Raw genomic sequence first — 20000 nt, 5'->3', positions numbered from 1 at the left:
CAGATGAAGCAGCAGTGTTCAAAATTTTCACCCACCAAGCACAGAGAGATTTTCTGTTTGGTGTGTAAATCTCAAAGGCTATGAGTCACACTGGTGGGTAAATGTTTGTTGCAAAACTATGCAGAGACACAAAAACAGTTTTTGTGTCATTTACAAGTGCACTCAAAGGTGAATAGTCTAACCCTAACCCTGATTAAAACATTAAAGTTCCGCACTTTTTAAACTTTCCCTTGTTGAATAACACATCTATATGTTTCTGAAAATTTGTTCTCAGGCATTCAGGACAGATGAGAGATGTTGGTCAAATGTAACACATTGTTCATGCAGTTATGACATCTGCTGACTGTCTGTGCTGACAAACAGACAGTGTGTTATCATGAATCTCAAGTGTACCTTGCAGGAGTGCAGCATGTCAGCGATGGCCCTTCTGCTGAGGTTGGCTGTGGCGATGATGTCTTCCTGACGACAGGAGTTCCCAGCAGCCACTGCCTTCGCTGTTGCCATAGTGATTCCTTTAGTCATGCGGATGAACTCCTCAGGTGTGGTCGTCTTTGGTGGTGGGTCAGAGCTGCTGAACACCTGTGAGGTAAAAGCACTTTGCTGTTAGTGATTGCTAAAAAAAATCAGTGCTTTCAACAGTCAGGTAAAATAAATGAAATCAATAAATCCTTTTTGCTGGAAGGGTTGTGGTTTCAGTTAGGCTACAGCATCTACTGTAAAGAGATATTTATTCCAAATGTTGCCCAGTGTATTGACAGTAAAGTGTGGACTTGCTTACAACCAGCTCCTGTTTGATGTGTTCAATCGTGGCCTCCAAAGCTCTGGTCCCCTTCGTGGCTTCATCCTCCACCGCCTTCACTGTCTTCAGGAGGGACGTTACATTGGTCACCATCACCTACAGCAGCCAGGGCAGATCAGATGAGGACAGATTAGACTGAAGGCAAGAAAAAAAATACTTAATGGTCCACATTACAGTGATAAATGTCACAAAGTTATCTTAATTCTGTTTTCAATATTCACAGCAGGACCAGTGAGACATGCATTCAAGATTGTGTCCACAGATCAACAGATGACAAACTACTGAAAGATGCTATTCTGTGGCTGAAATGCCACAGTTCACCCCAAAAATCAAAAATACATATTTTCCCATGGCCTGTAGTCTTATTTATCTATCTATATATTTTTGGTATGAGTTGCACAGAGATATGATATGTAGAGATGTCTTCCTTCTCTCTAGTATAATGGGACTAAATGGGACTAAAGATATATAGGTGAAAAAAATTAAAACTAGTTTCTCCTTCCAGAAATCATGACCTGGTTACTTAAGATAATCCATGCAGCTTGTCGTGAGCAGTTTCATGTAGGAATTATTTTCTTTCTAGTAAAAAGAAAGTAGTAGCAGTAGATTCTACTGCAAAAAGAAAGTAATTCCTACATGAAACTGCTCACAACAAGGTGCATGGTTTATCTTGAGAAGCCGGGTTATGATTTCTGGAAAGAGACGCTGGTTTTAATTTTTTAAAATGTAGTTTTTTGGCTCTTTTGGCTCTACAGGGAAAAATCTCCCAAACTCAAAACTCAAACTCTCCTAAACAAACTGCAACTCACACCCAAACTATCAGGACTATACAGGACTGAATGAGCTGCATTAAAAGCGTCAGCATGCTCTAACTGCTTGTTGCCTGCTTGTTGGATGGTAAGATTGCAGCTTTTATTTGTTACCTTGGCAGAGTTCTTGAGCTGCAGCATGCTGGGGTCGTCGTGAGGTTTGCCTGCAGCTGCCTTGGTGGTGCTGATGAGGTTGCCCAGAGCTTTGGCCACATCTTTCACTGCATTGATCAGGACGACCTGTAGAGTGTAGAAGCAGTATTTTAAAGGTAAATTTGATGCCTTCACATAGGAAGTGATTGTATCTACACACATGAAGACTTGTGAAATAGCAGCTGTGTCACAGTTCAGTGGCTGGATGTATTTCATGGTCTGTACCTGCTCCTAGATGGGACATTCTATAGCATGTCATAAATGATCATAAATAATGATAATATATGATCATTTCTGTACCTGGGTCTCTGGGTCTTCAGAACCCAGGCTGGCAGCTCCCAGTTTAACCACATCAGCCAGTTTGGTGATGGTGGACACTGAGGACTGGGCAGCCTGGGCCAATTTCTCCTGACTGGCTCCAGCACCGGACACCAGCAGCTTGGTGTCCTCCACCAGAGCCTTGGCAGTCTTCAGGATGCATTCTCTGCACACAGGAAGGACACAGAGTCACCAGCTGCCACTGAGGAGCCGCACTGATACAAAGATGCTGCATATTTAATACAGAACATGAAATTGCACTGCTACAGTAACTGTACAGTACATAACAGTACTGTGGGCTGTCACACACTGGTTCATGTGTAAATGTATTCTTGTGAAGGAAGCGCCCTCTCATGGTGACACCCTGCAGCTGAATGAATGGAGCTTGAGTGGGCACATTTACTGTGTAATGTAGACCAGCTGACAACAGCTGGAAACTTTATCCAGGCAGCTGGGAGCAGCAGCTCTGAGTGGCTGACAGTGTACTTGTGTTCAGGAGTGTTTTAGAAGGGGTGGCTAGGGGGACACTAGCCACCCCTGAAATCTGATTGGCCACCCCAAGTGCCCCCCAATTATCCTCATGTATGATTGGCTATCTGTCCCATGAGAGTAGGGACCTTAGTTTGAACCAGCTGTTTGACAAACATTTTTAAATTAGGAATGGTAATAGTCGATTAATCATCATTGAGTTTAACTGATTCGTAATGTATTAACTGATAATCAATAGTCTAGAGATGGGATCATTTCATTTAATTACGCATTTGTTGAACAATAAAACTTAACTAACTTAAAATAAGAAAAAAAGAGAAAAAACGAAAAAAATACATAATGAAGGAAAAACATGCATTTTGCATTTTATTAATTATGAATGATTAATCATTTAACTGACTGTTAGCATTTTCAACTATTTTACAACACAGGCTTCTATACTGAGATGTTAGTTGTTGTTTTTATGCTGCTCACAAAAACAATAACATTACACAAAAAACTATATACAGCACATGGGTACATAAATAATCAATAAAAGGTAACATCTCAATTTACAGGCCCCCTAATTACATGGTAAACAGGTGGTAGTTACCAAGCAACACGTTTGAAATTTCTTAGAAATTACTCCAAATTTTTATGGTTAAGTCCGTGATAATTAGCAAGTATCACTTTCATGTAGTGGATGGTAATTACAGGTAACATATTTGAAATTTCACCCTCAAATCACCCCCCCCCCCCAATTTAACAGTAAGTATGTGATAATTAATCAATCATGACACTTGCTAATTATCACATATTGGGGTAACATTTGGGGTAATTTGTAATTTGTAAATTTCAAATATATTACTTGGTAAAAACGACCTATTTACCATGAAATTATGGAACCTGTAAATGGAAGTGTTGCCTAAAGAAAAATAATAACTCATAAGAGTAAAACTCTTCATGGTGGAATACTGAGGATGGATGTAAGATTCTCACAGCCTGAGGACAGAGCTACAACGAAGGTACAGTTTCTTTTTCAGGAATTCATTAATTATCGAAGCTTTACATTATATTTTCATGGTGCCAGTCTGTTGTGTTATGATTGATTATCTCTTTATGCACACACTTACTTCCTGCCACCCCTGCATAAGCCAGTGTCCCACTTGGGCCACCCTCGCCAAAACAGTCTGGACACAACCCTGCTTGTGTTTGAACCGTCTTTTGTAGCTTTTGTCTTTTCTCTTTTTGTTTAATTGTGATAACTTGTTATGGTCCTGCTCTTGTGATGTACTTTTTGCTTTAGTCATAAAAACAGAGAAATGAATGAACATAGTGAAAATGTTGATGGAATTCAAATGTGTTGATACTGTTTGCCAATGAAATGCTATTAATAGTGATTAATTGCAAGAAATCATGACATTAATTAGTTACTATTTCTTAAATGATCAACTTTTCCTTGCTGTATCTCTGACATCTCACTAACCTGTGGTCAGCGAAGGTCTCTGCGTTCTCTCTGTTCAGAGTACCAGCAGTAGCAAACATGATGGTGGTGTCGAGGTCGGCGATGATTCCAGACACGGCGCTGGCTGCGGTGATGCAGGCCTGGGTGCCACGGTTACCTGCCTGCAGGGACGCCAACACATGGGAGACCTGCAAGAAGATGAGAAGCAATCGGTTGTGAGAGGACATTAATGTTCATATCAAGTAAAGATATAAAGCGCTTAAAATAAAGCCATGAAACAAGAACAAAACCCAATGAATGAACCAACTCTCCGAGTTTGAGAGGAAAAGTGACATTTTTAATGTAAATATATGTTAAATATATATATATATATATATATATATATATATATATATATATATATATATATATATATATATATATATACACACACACACACACACACACACACACACACATATATATATATATATATATATATATATATCTTGTTTCATTTGAAATGTGAGGGAACATTGCAGGTGTTGGAAGCCTAGTGGCCTGAAACACTAACTGTGACCTGCAACATCCCCTGTTCAGATTCAGCTCGGAACCTTTGTTGTATTTCTTGCTCCCTGCTTTCAGCTCTTCATTATTGCTTTTTAATAAAAGCATCAAATGTCCAAACAATAATAGAAAAAAAAGGCTAGGTGACTGGTTGTGGTCTGACCTTCTCAGAGACTTTGCGGGCGCTCTCGATCAGCTCTTTCTTGGTGAATGAGTCGTTGGGGCTACACTGCAGAGCTCCAGCTTTGGTCACCAGACCTGTGCAGCTGAAACCCAGCTCGCCCACCTGCTTCTTAATATGAGAACCAATCTGTGAACAAAGAGAAAGATGTGATCAACAGCATGATAATGAGGATAACAAGGAGACACACAGAGATGGCGTGGTCTGTAAAGAGTCTGCTGAGGTACGGCTGTTTTAATTTACTTCATCATTCTCTGCAGTTATGGCTGCGAATTTGGCCTCAGTTGCCAGGTTTCCAAACTCATTGGTCAGCTGGTTGGCCAATCCTCCAAGGTCATCAGGGTTGGTGTTAGACTTGGTCACCTGAAGAGACACGAGTAACCACATTAGTTGAGTAATGAAAGAGTGCCACTGTCAGGTTTTCACCAATATAATCAAAAACAAAACAATAAGTACTGATAATACTGGAACAAAAACAAAGGGAACAGTTTGCAATAAGCATAATTATAAATGGTAAATTTATAATTAATTAAACTTAGTTGACAGTTATGTTATTTAGAGATGCAGCAATTCCAATGTTCTTGGTAGATTTGGGTTTCCAGATTTTGAAGAGTCTGACCTGCTGATTCTGATTTTGGCTGATTACGATTTTCAGTCTTTCTAAGAACTATAATTGACAGCATTCACACATATTTTTGCAACTTTTCTTGTTAAATTAAATTGGATGCTCATAACAAAATACTGATTATTAAATAACTTATACATTTTCTCCAAAAGTACTCCAGATTAAAGCCAGGCCTTATTATATCATTATATTAAGACCACTGTGTGTGCTGATTGTGTGCTGCTGTGATCAGCACTGTTGTGACATTACAGTCAGTGTGTCTGCTGTGTGCATGACGTGACCATCGTGCAGAGCATGTTTGAATATGATTGTTACAGAATCAGATATGTTCTGCTGACTGGCCAGTCACCAATCAGGGCTGGTCATGCTGAAAACTGGCCAGTTCTGATCTCCGGACGGTCGATTGGTGCATCCCTAATTTTACTGTCAACAACCAGTAAAAAAAATGATTTGTAATGCTATAATTTCTGTTTTATTATTAGTTTGTATAATATAAAATAAAATGATATCATCATATGATATGATATGATATGGATCATAGCTGATAGGAGACAATAACAGACACTGTTGATAATTTCAGTTTTGATGGTTGCACACACCAAAAACACCTAAAACATTGTCAATCACAGCATCACTAATAATCAGCAAAAAATATTAATTACAATTCCATTGTTGTTAACAGTGAACTTACTATTAATTAAAGTTTAATTAATTATCAATTTACCATTTATTAATGATGGTTATTACAAAGTGTTACCAAAACAAATACTACAGATGTAGAATTCACATTGAGCTACATTCAGCTAATTTAGTCTTCAATTTTTTAGCTTAAATGATTCTTTTTTTGTGCTGGTTTATGAAATGACATCAGCTTTTCCAGCCTTCATCTTTAAATAAAGATTTCCGCTGCACTTCCACAATGTTCTCATGGTTCTCATTTTACACATCACCAGCTTTGTGACCTGAAGGCCTTTACACTGTCACAGTGGGCAGGACCTGAATCTGTCACAGGGGTGGTGGCTTGATTGTCACAGGACAAGCCCTGATGGTGCAGTCACACCCAAATCTGCCTGGCATAGTTTACTGGGGTGGTGCAGCCACAAGCAGGAGGGGACAGGAAACAGAGTGGGAAGGGTTGTAAACACAATCTGCAGAAGCTAGCATGGCTATCAGGTCAAAACCAGCAGCCCACAAGAAATAAATGTAAAAAGTGTGGAAAAAAAGGGAAATTATACAGCTTTGTCTCAAACACTTAACAGGCATTAAACCTGTGTCACTGTCCTTACACACACAACAGCATACATGATAATACAGGGTGATGAAAAAATGTATAGGAACCTTAATTTATGCCACAAATGAACTATTATTAGAATTTATTGATAAAGTGACTTGGGCCACAGTGGTTTGTCATTTAAAAAAAAAAAATTGGTCCTGGGGTGCTTGGATAGCTCAGTTGGTCGAGCGTGCGCCTCATGTATGAAGGCTGTGAGTCCTCTACAGCAGCCATGGGTTCGACTCCCACCCATGACCCTTTGCTGCATGTCGTTCCCCCACTCTCTCTCCCCATTTCCTGCCACATCTTCAGCTGTCCTGTCATTAAAGGCATAAAATGCCCAAAAAATATATATTTTAAAAAAAAGTTTGGACGACATTGTATTAAACTAAATTTCTTGAATGAGAGGTTAGTCCCACCTACTCACAAACGGTGTGAACATCGGAGAGCCAGGCTATTCTGTGTGTCAAATTTCAATCAGAACCCTGCACTAAGCCCACAGGGTAGGTCAATTAATTACCCCTCACCTTGTTCCACATAGACATGAAAGGGGAAAAAAATTTGAGTCAGACTGCACCATGATGCTGTCATGGGGGTAGGGCCTAATTTGGTCTCAGAGGATCGGTCCTGATGTAGATATCAGGGGCTGGGCCTGATGCTGTCACAGGGGCGGCAGCTGATGTAGATAACAGGGACAGAACTTGGACTTTCACAGGAGCAGGAGGAAGGGCTGGGGTTTTTTACCCCCTCCAGTATCCCAGTTCCCAAGCAACTTGTATTGGTCTTCACACTACACTATGTTGATATAGTGTAGGGTTTGTTGTGTAACATGGTGTACTTACCTCATGCATTAATCTTTAAAATATGTGACTTTATGTCAGTCACCACAAATACTTTGGTTTATTTAATGATAATCAGATGCCTCACCATCTCCTGCACTGTGACAGCTATGGCCTTGGCTGTCTTCACCATGGTAGTCTGGTAGTCCACGAAGGTGCCTTCAGGTTCAAGTGCAGGTGAGTCTTCCATTTTATTGATGGCATCATTGATGGAGTCCACCATGCCACCCACAGCACCTGCCGCACTGGCTGCTTCAGCCAGAGTGGCCCCCAGGTCATCCACCGCTTCTTTCATCATCTGCACAGACTCCTCCAGGGCCTCCTGCATGTGTGCCGCCTGTAGACAGGAAAACACATTCCCAACATTCAACCAGACGGTTAAAACAACTCAGAACCAGGATGAAACAAAAATCCAGCAGATTAAATCAGACAAAATTCAATCAAATAAGATACAAACAGTAACATAAACAAATAAAACATAAATCATAATAGAAAAACTAAACTTTGAGCCAACATCTCTTCTTGTCTCTTTGAATTTGTTCAAGGTCGAGCAGCAGTGTTTTGCACTACCTGAAGATGTGATGTTGTTTTTTTCTTAACCTAGTGTACACTCAGGCATGGAGAGTAACAGATTACATGTAACAGGATTATGGAATCTGTATACCAAAAAAGCTAACTGTCTTCCATTACAGTTATAGACAAAAAAGACACAAAATGGGGATTATTAGTAAGATTATAATCCTAAAATAAAGAACAATATCCTACCATGCACAGTGCACACACAACTGCCAACTGATTATCATGCCCTCTACTGAAAAAATGCTCCACCGGGTAGAAATTTTGCTGTTTGCTGTAAACTAAATATTTGTGAGTTGTGAACAAAACAAGACATTTGAGGACACCATCTTAGACTTTGGGAAACACTGATCAACATTTTTCACTATTTTCTTACATTTTATGGACGAAAGAACTGATTGATGATTAATTAATAATCAAAATAATCATTATAGGAAAGACTTACAAAATAAGTCCATAAAGGACATATGTCTGCGTGCTCCACATGATTGGACATATATTTCAATTCACAAGATTGTGATAGGATTAATTATTGGATTAATTGTTTGAGTAGTTCACATTCACAAGTGCAACTATGGCATTTCACCACAGGCTTCATCAATCCACTCTGTATGGGAATGTCCCCTGATTTTCCCCCTACAGAAGAATGTTTCGGGATGTATGGCTGAATGGTTAGAAGTAAACTGCCCAGATTGCCAGGGTTGTGTCTCCTTGAGGACAAAACTGTGCTACTGCACTGAAACAAATTTGCAAAACTGGCTCAACAGCTTGTGTTCAGATGATTCTAAGATGTTGTTGTTGTTTCTTTATGTTTATTTGCTTTTTCTGTTTTGTTACTGGATATTTGTTGTAAAATCTGAAAGAATGACAGGGCTGTGTCATTAGACCCAGTTTCTCTAGCAGCTTCTCCAGAGGAATCAGTATGACCAGTGGCAGCCTCAGTACCTTGGGGTTTCCTCCAGCCTCCTTGGCGGTGTAGAGCATCTGCAGGGCTGATTCTGTCAGGGTTTTGGTCTGGTCTAGGACAGCCATCTGCTGCTGGCTGCTGAGGATTTTGGATGCTGTGCCAATGGCCGCCATGATCAGGGGCTCAAAGTAGCTGGCCATCTGAGATACCTGTTCAGGTGTGTGGGGAACAAGTGATACATGACAACACATTCAAACACAGACTCTGAAATAAAGAAACATGTCAGGCTTGAACAAGTTTAACATTGATATCCCACTGTGTCAGCTGTGTGGAGGTGTTGTCCTGTGTCTTACCTTGTGTCCCAGCTGGGAGGCCTCAGAGCGAGCAGCCACAGCGACAGGATCAATCAAGTTACTGATCTCATGGACGGAGGCAGCCATCTGCTCATGAAGAGTCTGAACACAGACACAAAGAACGTGAACTAATACACATTCACTCAGAGATGTCAGCCTCCGTGCACTCAGAGTTACAGTATTCATCATGTGATTGCCTGAATAAACTTCTTAAATCAGAAGTCTCAAACTGGCAACCCACTCCCCTCCTCCCTCCAGCCCATGACAAATAATGTCAAAAATATAATATAATCCAGCATGTAAAAATATTTTATTGAATCATGTTTTACTTGTCTCATAACATTTAAACTACCCTTCAACTGAATACAATAGATATAAATAGAGAATTCTGTGTAATAAATGCTCTGCATGTATGTATGTATTTATGAAGGACTGTATGTTAAATTCACTTATTACATATAAAGGTTGTGGTGCTACATTAAAAAATGACACATAACCTTCAAGCACGGAAGTTCATGCTTGACTTTTGGTAATCCCATATGTAACAAAACAATCTTGACAGCTGAGGACACAGTTGAAAGCTCTGGAAAAAGCTAGTAAGCAAACCATGAGTTGATGATATTTCAATATGAACAATTTCTACAAGTTTCACTTTTTAGCTTCTCAGGACTTTCAACTACATGTCACATCTTCTTCAGTGAGTGGAACTAGTCCAGGTGTAATCAGAGCTAAGACCTCTCTGAAGCAGCTTCATGTGACTATAAAATATAAAGCACTGCATGTGTAAAGAGACAGAAATGTAACAGGTGATGTTTCACATGTGCATTTAACATGTGCAGCAGACAGTTTGGATGTGAAGAGTTTGACTTACAACTTAACACAAGAGCTTTCTGACTTTCAGCCTGTGTACTGGACAGAGCTGTCTAACTGGGTGTTTGCAAAGGTCTGTGAGCGTGGGTGCGTGTGCGTTTACCTCCATGGAAATGTCCTCTCGGGGTGTGAGCTGCTGGCTAATGGCAGCCAGCGAAGCCTGGTCGACTTCTCGGATGCAGCTGTTCAGCACCTCGATAGCATCATCACATTCTCTCTGTCCAGGAGCCTTTTCTCTGCACAAACAAACACAATACACACACACATACACACACACACACACACACACACACACACACACACACAAATAGCGGTGTGTATTTAAATGAATGTTTGTCACAAAATTATTCCCTTTGCAAATAAGCTTCATTGCAAAAAAGTACAATTGACACAAAACACCACGACACGAGAACACACTTCACATCTACTTCAACCTTTCTGTTTTGTCAGAAATTCCCTCATCTCTACTGATTAGGATAAATAGCACTCAAGATCAGGGGAAAAATACATTTTTTTTTTTTATTGGGGATGAAGGGTCCCTTTGAAACTAAACTAGCAAGCATGTTTTGAAAATGCAAGGAGGAGGAAGTACAGATATTTGTGAAGGAAGAGTACAGTGACGGAAAATGTCAGGAGTAAAAGTAAGAAAGTTGTCAGAAAATGTAAGAGTACAGTAACAAAGTATTTGTACTTTGTAACTTATCACCTCTGGCTACTTTAGAGAAAAATATTACTGGGACCACTACAGAAAACTGCAGATGAAGATTTTGTATCCATGAATTTACATTACAGACACCAACACTGACCATGCACACTCCAGCCATACATTATGTTTCAACCTAGTCTCTCGCCTCTGTCCTGCCTACTGTTTCCTTGCTGCAAACACGCTATTTATATTTTATCACATGGATAATGGCAATCAGACACAAAACAAAGGTGCACTGGACTCAAAACGTTATGCACATGTTTGTGCTGCAATATATTTGATATGGTATCTTTTGTGAATCAGAGCTCTGAGACAGATAGCAATTATAAGTGATGTGTAATTCATGCGGCCTAAGTCCATTGTGTGTGAATTTGCTGCTGAGTTTCTCTCAGTGCTCTCAGCTCAGATGACATTCCTGCATCCCTGTTAACAGAGCTGATAAGGATGCAATAAATGTGGCTCTGACACAAGTTCCAATTAGTGTAACATGATGGGGAGGAGAGGGGTAATGTGAGGGTGAGTCTGCCAGAGAGGGTGGGAGACAGTCCAGCCAATAGCAACAGCAGAGTTTACCTCATGTTGGTGATGAGTTTCTTGATGGAGTCAGATACAGTCCTGGAGTGTCCGGCCAGCACTGACCACTTGGGGGGGTCTTTGGGGTTGACGGCCAGAGAGCGGGCGGTCTGGATCAGGCCGGTTGAGCTCTCCAGCATCGTCTTCGCTGCAGCCACGATGGGCTCCATGGCTGCATGACCCTGAGGGAGGAGTGAGGGATCAGAAGGAAAACAAAGTGACAAATATGAATGGCACGGTTTCCAGAAGATGAGTTCAGAGAGAGAGGATTCACAAAAGATTTAAACCTTTAAACCTTAAGGTACACACCCTTAACAGTGTTTTCCCCTTACTGACTCAACTGAATCCAATGAAAACAGAAGAGACAAACAAGAAAAAAAAAACTCACAGTCACATGCTAAAATTGCTCCCTTGGATAAGAGTAACTCATCCGCGTGTGTCATGCCGCCACCCTTTTTGGGTGAAAACAACCACTGTAATTTGACTGGCGGTTAATATAATTTCCAAGGTTTTTGCCAGTTCTAAAGTCTGAAATAAGAAAAACAAATTGCTGTTTAGCTTTTAGGAGCCAAATTCACTGGTAAGCAATTATTCCATCTTTGCTGTTCAACGATAGGTGGTGTTTGATTGACAGAGATGGAAAAAAAATAGGGCTGCTTTGATTCTGCCTCCATCAAAGTGCACAAACCTGACATATACACCTACCTTAGTGAAACTTTTGGTCATGTTTTTCAGACATCTGTTACTTTTTATATCATTCAGACACTTTATTTTGCTGTTTTAGTATTGTTGAACCAAGCTCCATTCTAAAAGCATGTGATTTATGGTACAGTCATTTTTTTCACATTAAAAACTTAAGTTACTCCATCACTAAGAGTCTTTTCTGATCCACGTTGTTCTACAGACACCATCGGCTCACACATCATTTACTCAGTAACATTGTTAATTAACCTGTGACAAAGTGTCTGACACAGACACACAGACAGTCAGTACAACTGAGCGCTTTTACCGATTGCTTTCACCCAAAGAGGGGTAAAGTCATTGGATGTGATGTATGGCTGCTCTCATCCATGTTATTTAATCATATATCTATCAGTTAACTATCGCTGTCATATCATGCTGATGAGTTTCTGAATTGGCCTTGTGTAGGTGAGGATTACCTCAGGGCTGATCTGAGCAGGAATGCTGGCAAACTCTGGGTTGGAAGCAAAGGCGGTCAGGTTGTCCACAGCTTCTATCAGAGGGCCAGTGGCAGCCTTACACTTCTCTCTGTTCTCCTGGTTAAAGGCTCCATCCAAAGCCTGCACAGGGGACATGATGACATTTTATCCTGAAATACACTGACTGTATCAAAATGTTCGTTGGACTAGAGCAGCTTGGATTATTTGCTTTTCCCTTAACTGATGCTGAATTTGAAAGGTCTTGCTCTACAAACCTTGATGGACTTGACCAGGTTGGCGGTGGTGTTGGCCACCTCTTTGGCTGACTGGACAAACTGTCTCTTGGCGACGGGGTTGGGAGTTTTGGATGAGGCCAGACGGCAGGCGTTACACAGAGCAGAAGTGTGTTTGGCCACGATGGTGGCTGCAGAGAGCACCTGCAGGACAAACAGAGCACTGAGGTGAGACAAGGATCTGTTCAAACACATGAAGACTTACCTGCAGGCAAGGAGGACTGATAATAAAACTGTCCACTAGAGGTCAGCATGTACCTGAGACTGGGTGCAAGCTGGATCCACCAGGTTCTGGCAGGCCATCTGAATAGACTGATTAGCCCTGGCAAACTGAGCGGGATCCACGAGGCCCTTCTGACCTGCTGTACTGTTGGGGTCTGATACTCCCACCAGATAGGCAGCCTGCAGACATCAACACATCACTGGTCAGCTTTACATTTAATAATACAGCATAAATACAAGAGCCTGCCTCATATGTCTCTTAGTGGATGTCTCTGAATGGTCTCAGAGCAGGACTGTACCTGTGCAGCTGCTTCAGTCAGACCACACAGAGCTTTAGAGCCAGCACTGACTGAATCACCAAACTCTGGCAGGTTGGAGTTCTTGGCATTGTGGGAAATGCCAGCCATGGACTCACCGAGGACCTGTCAACAGCAAATCAGAGAAGTCTTTATCGTGTCTTTTTAACATTCAGTCTTTGACTGTTCCTAAAAGGGTGTCATGTAACATCTGTTATAGTTAACACTTGTCAAGATAGAGCCAGATTTAAAAAAAAAATGGGCAAAGACAAAGAAAAAAGGACAGAATGGAATCAAACTCTGCAACAAAAATCAACAAATGCTGATAAACTCAACAACTATCTAAATCCCATAATTCCCTATAATTACCACATTACATAGTGTTATCAGGATATAAATGACTATAAAATAAAGTTTTATTTAACTTCAAAGTGGAATATCTTTAGTACTGAAGGACAACGCTAATGCAGAGAAGCAGAACTTATTGTAAGAGAGGTATACTGTCGTTTTTTTCCCAATGTGTGTGTATGTGTTATTTTGTTTGTAAAGAAGTAAAGAAATGAAGAGGGTGACCAAAGACAAATGAGGTGGGAATCAACTAATGGGAACCACACAGTAACAGAACAGCAGTGATGTGATGTTCTACCTTTGAGTTCTCCATGACGCTGTCGATACAGTCAAAGTAGGACAGGTCATTGACAGCCTCTGTTGGGTTCTCCAGCATCCCCCTCACCGACTGCACACGCACAAGACACACACATTATCTTCATATCTGTCACAACTACTGTAGCATCTTCATGTTGGAATCAAGTCCTTGTTTTAATTGCAATAATTTCCGATGAGCTGAGCAGTCAGAGCTGATTCAAAACTCATCACTCCTCATGTCAAGCAATTCACATCAAACTTATCTAATATTCTAACTCTTAGCATAGCTTCTAAAGTTCAGTCGTCATTTGGGATGCAAGATAAATATTGGGGTCAATTAATTCAAGAATGATAAAATAAAAAATTTAGATCATTATTTATTATTATGATAATGAAATTATAGTTGAGAAATATGAGATATAATAATATCAAAAATGACAGATTATGTCAAAGCATTAAATATGAATTGTTAGGCTAAATGCTCTATAAAACCCAATATATATATTTAAAGTTTTTTGATGAACTTAATCAGAAGAAATTACACCTGAAGTGTCAGAATTGTTGTTTGTTTTTGTTGTAACAGTGATGTCATTTAGGTTTGGTTTAGTCAGAGCTGTGTGATATTAAATCATCCATCTTAGCTCACTACATTTGAGCCTTTCTTACCCTCAGCTGTGCGTAAACTACAGGTTACATCAACTTCTTTTTGAAATAGAAAAATGTGATATAAGGTGGACTAAAGTGAGGAGCAGATGAAAACTGGTGTATGGTTGTGTGACTGTTGTTACCTCCAGCTCTCTGAGAGCATTATCACACTCCTTCTGACCTGGAGCCTGCTGAGTGCACATGGTGATGAGCTGGTTGATGCTATCTGTGACCGCCCTGTGGACACAAAGGCTCTGAGATGTAGAGGACAGATAGGCAGTAAAGACAGACTGGCAAACAAAGAGAGAGTGGAAAAGCTTGTTACCGAGCGGCAGCTGCTAGCTGGTTCTTGAGGTTGGGGGAACTGGGGTCAGTGGACAGGGCTTTGGCTGCCAGCAGCAGCTTGCTGGAGGACATGGAGATTGTCTTCAGGTTGGACACCACCTGTGTCTGGTCTTCTTTAGACTGAAGGACAGGAAGGCAAGGAGAAGATTTCAGAAATGATTCAGTGATAATAAGTGTACTATGCAACTCCTTCATTAGTGACTCCTGCAGACTTATCCTGACAACATGACATGTTCCTTAAAGCCTCTGGAAATTTGGCCTGAAATACTAAAAATGCATATATCATATCAATTTTGAATGTCTGAATGAAAAAAAATGCTCATAACTGTTGGAAAACCTAGTTTAAAAAAGGCTCATTAGACCATTTCTCAGACTGTGTGGATGTGGCAGATCATGTTTTGACTGACATCTCCCTCAGAAAGCTGAACAATGTACCACTGTGGACAGGGTCAGCAGCAAAACAGATTTTAGACACCTAAAAAAATAACATCCATTTAAATGAAGGATATATATTAAATATTCAAACCAACCAGACTCCTTTGACAACAACTGTGATTTAACGTCACAGAACACAGGAGCTGCTGGTCTACCACTGTCTCTTGTGTTATTATGTTACTTTGGTATTTGAACGTTTGTTCGGATGCAAACTAACATTACTTGCTGTGGATCTAGGCAGCAGTAGCCCAGTAACTCCTGTGTTCTACAAGGTAAAATTACTGGTTTTGTCGAAGGAATCTGGCATGAAAGAACAGCTTCAGTTCCCTGTTGAGACGGCTCAGACTCAAAGAGGCAGAGGAAGTGGGAGTAGAGAGATCTGTTGCACCTGTATGGTAGGACAACTGATCTTACGGATCTTTTTTATGTAACAATGAATTTAATTTCTACAAATGAACTGATTTTTGCAATAAATATCTGAGCATAATCACACCCAATTCAAAAACAATATCAGAAAAGTATTCAAAAACTTGACTGACAATATTTTGAATCTTGAATTTCCAACAATCACATCAGCTAAATGTTAACTCTCATTTGTTTGCTCAACTCTCTTTTTTTTTTTAACATAATTGTCTTTATTGAATTTACATTTACACTTTGAGGTTTTACTGACAACCTTTTAACAACAAAATAAATAATATCTTAGTGTATCATATACTATGTCCTGTCCTTGGATGGTGCCACGCAACATAAAACATTAATACATTAACATACACAAGACATAAGATACAAGCCAAAAGACGAGTACATTCATATCACATTCATTCATCTTAAACGAAACTTACATACCTCTCATTCCAGCTCCACTCCCTATAACATACAAACACGCACGCACACACATGCACGTCCTCTCTTCCTTTCTTCATGCCAAAAGTTTTTTTTTTTAAGTCTCATAGAGCCACATATATTTACTTCAAAACCTCACTGAATGGCTTCATTTTGTTGTTGTCTTTTTATGGTGCTTTAAAATGAGTTTCTTACAAACAAGGATGGAGAGAATAATCTGCAATCCCCTCGGATGTCTTATTGTCTCAGCATATTAAAAATATAGCCGAGGAATATTTTTTTCTTTTGTATGTGATAGATAGATATTTGTATGTGATAGATATCCTTTCTTGGATTTCATTCCACACTTTGCTCACTTTTGTACAAGCCCAGAGGGAATGCATAAGGGAGTCATGAGAGACACACTTCACACAGCGATCAGAGGAATCTGGACAAAACTTAGGAATTTTAACTCTTTACTGTATTCTCTGCTCCTTTAAAATGGAGATCTTTGTTCCATTTATCATAAAACTTTTGCAGTGATTGGTTGACCAGCTCATGAAATTATCTTGAACCCCTGCCTTCTTTACCAGCATAAACATTACTTCTAATCTCTTACATGCTGCTGGTTGAGGCAGCATCTCCTGAATTTTGATTAAAACCTATTTCTATCTTTTGAACAAATGCTAACAGTACAAGTATGTGCATAAGATCCTCAATTGCATAGCTAGAAAGCTGCTGTGATTTTGACTTTGCAGAGGCTTTAATTACCTTGAACACACTGTAGTTAATTTCGACTTCCACGTACACTGTCCTGCTGCCAGAAATATTCACTCAGGCATGATTTATGGATTAATCTGCCGCTGAACATATGGTGCCTATAAAAAGTATTCACCCCCCTAGATGTTTCCCCTCTTATTGCTTTTATAAACGGAATCATCGTCAATATTACATTTATGCAATCACTTATTTTACATAACATATTTTCATTTAATTGACATTACTTGACATTAAAGAGTTTTTTTTTGTAAATTGTTTTGTTAAAAGAAACCAAATTCCATTGATGAATGCAAAAAGAGGGGAAAAGATCCAAGGGGGTGAAAACTTTTTATAGGTTCTGTAGTCCATAACAAATGCACATTTCCTCCTGTTCGAGTGACGTTTGATAAATACTACAGTGACCAGCTGTTTTAGGCAATTACAGAGCATTTAAAAAAAGATTAACTACACATTTGTCAGTTTTTAAAGATTCAGTAGGAACTTGATTATCACACATATACAGTCAAATGAGTTTAGCAAATTCACATTATGACATAATGCAGTCTCTATTCAGGATTCTATTTTATTCAACAGGAAATTGTTTTGCAAACTGATCATATGATATGTCACCTATACTCTCATTTATTTAATCTTTCTTTGACGAACTCTGGATCTAGAACTTAGCTGTCATTTCAACCAATCAAATCATTCCATTGCCTCCCTGACTGAGTGGATCAGTGTAGTCAGTGAAGAGTATCTGAGTATGTTAATAGTTGCTCCATCTCCTCTGACCTCATCAGCATCACTTCCAGCATGTGCAGGTCTCATCATACTGACCTGCGATGTTCCAGCCATGTCGACACCAGCCTCAAGGAAGTTGCTGAAGTCCTGTCCAAACTTGCTAGTGGCCCGGGCCAGGTCCTGGGTGGTCCCTCTGGATGCCTGGACCACCTCGTTGGCTGACTGGTTTAGACCGGCTGCCGTTTCATTGAGCTGAGCCTGAACCTCCTGGAAGCTCCTTCCACTGGACGGGAACTGGAGGGAGGAGGAGAGGAATGAGAGCTCTACCTGATGAATGGAAGTCCAACATTTACTCACCTTTGAGCTCTGTTTTCTCCTGAGATAAATATCTGTCTCTTCAGCTGCTACATGCTGCTCTGTGTTCACCAGCTCAGTGCTAACTGTGTCTGTGTGCTGTCTGCTGCTGAGCAGGTAGGGTACAGTGAGTTTTTAGAGCTTTTTCATTGTAACCAGCTGCCTGCTGCTGCTCCTGCTGGAAACCAGGCAGATGAGAGCTCAGAGACTAAACTAAACAGTAGAGTTGAGGATTGTAAAATTTAAAAATTAAAAAAAATATATGACATTTGGGGTCTTTTCCCAGTTCCCTCATAATGAGTTACATATTTGACAGTGAGGGTCATGTCAGGTGGTACTGTTGGTTTTAATATGTACATTTTTACTGACTGATCTGAATGTATTATTTTTCTTTTTGTTTTACTTTGTTTTGTTTGCTTTTCTATGTTTCTTGAGTGTGTATTTTTTATTACAATTATTTTTTGCTCCTGTTTTTCTCTTGTTAGGGTATTTCCAGTTATGTTACTGACTCTTCATTCTTAGACTCCTTATCATCATCGTTAGTTGCAGCCCTAGAACACCTCATTAATTCTAACACAATCTGTCTTACTTACAGAATCAGCCAGGAGAGTCTTGCTGGCTTCACCCACAGTGCGAATGGCGTTGTCCACGTCTCTCTGACCAGGAAGGCAGTTCACACATCTGTTCAGGGCCTGAGACACGGCCTTAGCCACCTACACACACACACACACACTTTAAATCAATGACAGAATAAAGCACCAGGAAGTTTTCCATCAGCTTGACAAATGGGCCTCACGCAACACAAAATCTAAATATGTTTAAATAATCACCGACACCTGTCTTAATAATAATATATTATAAGTGCTATGAGGCTTTTGTTCCAGTTCTGTCTAACTTCACCTGGGCCCTGCCTCTTTCCCATCTGTGGTAGCTGAATAAATATGAGGCATTTGAATAATAGTGGAGTGGGACATAAAGGACAGACAAACAGGAAGAAAAACATGGAAAGAAGGTGCTAAAAAGCTGATAGTGAATATGGTAAAGTCCTGACGTGACCAAATCAGGTGCCTTTTGTTGAGACATGTCCAACTTCAACATTTTCACTTTTAGTGAACTGACCAATCAGAGCATGGATGAGACAGGACATTGAAAAGAGGTTGACATTGAACAGCAAGCTGTTGATATGTTTGCATGGATGTTTATAATTATTTAATATTTAGCATTAACAAATTAGGGACTAACTACCAGTGTAGGCTGATTTTCTTGTGCAATGATTAAATGAAGGAACAAAAACTTATATACCATGTCCTGTGTATTTCTTAAACTGCTGTACTGTCCACCTGGAATCAATATTACACTAGTGGTATATAGTATACTATCAAATGAAATCATATGAATATTCTAATGGTATATATTTACATTATACTTTTTAGAAGAACAATTTATCCCAAAATCTAAAATATATATTTCTCCCCTGACGTGTAGTGCTGTTTATCCATCTAGAATTTTTTGGTGCGAGTTTCAGTTTTGCAGATATCAGCTGTAGAGATGTTTGTCTTCTCTCCTATACAATAAGACTAAATGGCACTTGGTTTGTGATGGTCAAAGCACCAAACTAATGCATCTAAAAAATTCAAAATCAGTGTATCTTTCCAAAATTCATTACCTGATTACTTAAGATAATTTATAGACCGTGATGTGTGCACTTTTATGTAGGAACTACTTTCTTTCTAGTAGAAAGAAAGTAGTTTCTAGAAGAATGAAAGTAGTCTGAATCAAAAAGTCCAGGGCCATTTTTCATTCCAATCTGTCCCTGTCT

General features: G+C 39.8%; 1 protein-coding gene across 2 annotated transcripts in view; it reads right to left on the bottom strand.

Moving 5' to 3' along the window:
- Nucleotides 1-20000, bottom strand: part of tln1 (talin 1) — a 110131-nt gene that overhangs the window by 22714 nt on the left and 67417 nt on the right. For both annotated transcript variants that reach the window (XM_084746045.1, XM_084746044.1), the window contains 21 exons: nucleotides 18775-18894; nucleotides 17924-18121; nucleotides 15048-15187; nucleotides 14866-14959; nucleotides 14079-14168; nucleotides 13436-13558; nucleotides 13173-13316; nucleotides 12897-13058; nucleotides 12622-12762; nucleotides 11462-11643; nucleotides 10286-10418; nucleotides 9313-9414; nucleotides 8998-9168; nucleotides 7565-7813; nucleotides 4983-5102; nucleotides 4722-4868; nucleotides 4034-4200; nucleotides 2062-2245; nucleotides 1723-1848; nucleotides 779-895; nucleotides 394-579 (listed from right to left, as the gene is read on the bottom strand). In XM_084746045.1, coding sequence (XP_084602171.1) covers nucleotides 394-579; nucleotides 779-895; nucleotides 1723-1848; nucleotides 2062-2245; nucleotides 4034-4200; nucleotides 4722-4868; nucleotides 4983-5102; nucleotides 7565-7813; nucleotides 8998-9168; nucleotides 9313-9414; nucleotides 10286-10418; nucleotides 11462-11643; nucleotides 12622-12762; nucleotides 12897-13058; nucleotides 13173-13316; nucleotides 13436-13558; nucleotides 14079-14168; nucleotides 14866-14959; nucleotides 15048-15187; nucleotides 17924-18121; nucleotides 18775-18894 — 3096 coding nt within the window. The remainder of the gene's footprint in view (nucleotides 1-393; nucleotides 580-778; nucleotides 896-1722; nucleotides 1849-2061; nucleotides 2246-4033; nucleotides 4201-4721; nucleotides 4869-4982; nucleotides 5103-7564; nucleotides 7814-8997; nucleotides 9169-9312; nucleotides 9415-10285; nucleotides 10419-11461; nucleotides 11644-12621; nucleotides 12763-12896; nucleotides 13059-13172; nucleotides 13317-13435; nucleotides 13559-14078; nucleotides 14169-14865; nucleotides 14960-15047; nucleotides 15188-17923; nucleotides 18122-18774; nucleotides 18895-20000) is intronic.

The sequence above is a fragment of the Lutjanus erythropterus genome, chromosome 20, assembly GCF_056507025.1.
Source record: "Lutjanus erythropterus isolate fLutEry1 chromosome 20, fLutEry1.hap2, whole genome shotgun sequence".
Taxonomy (NCBI): domain Eukaryota; kingdom Metazoa; phylum Chordata; class Actinopteri; order Lutjaniformes; family Lutjanidae; genus Lutjanus; species Lutjanus erythropterus.
Note: the sequence above shows the minus strand (reverse complement) of the source record. Positions and strands in the feature narration are given on the sequence as shown.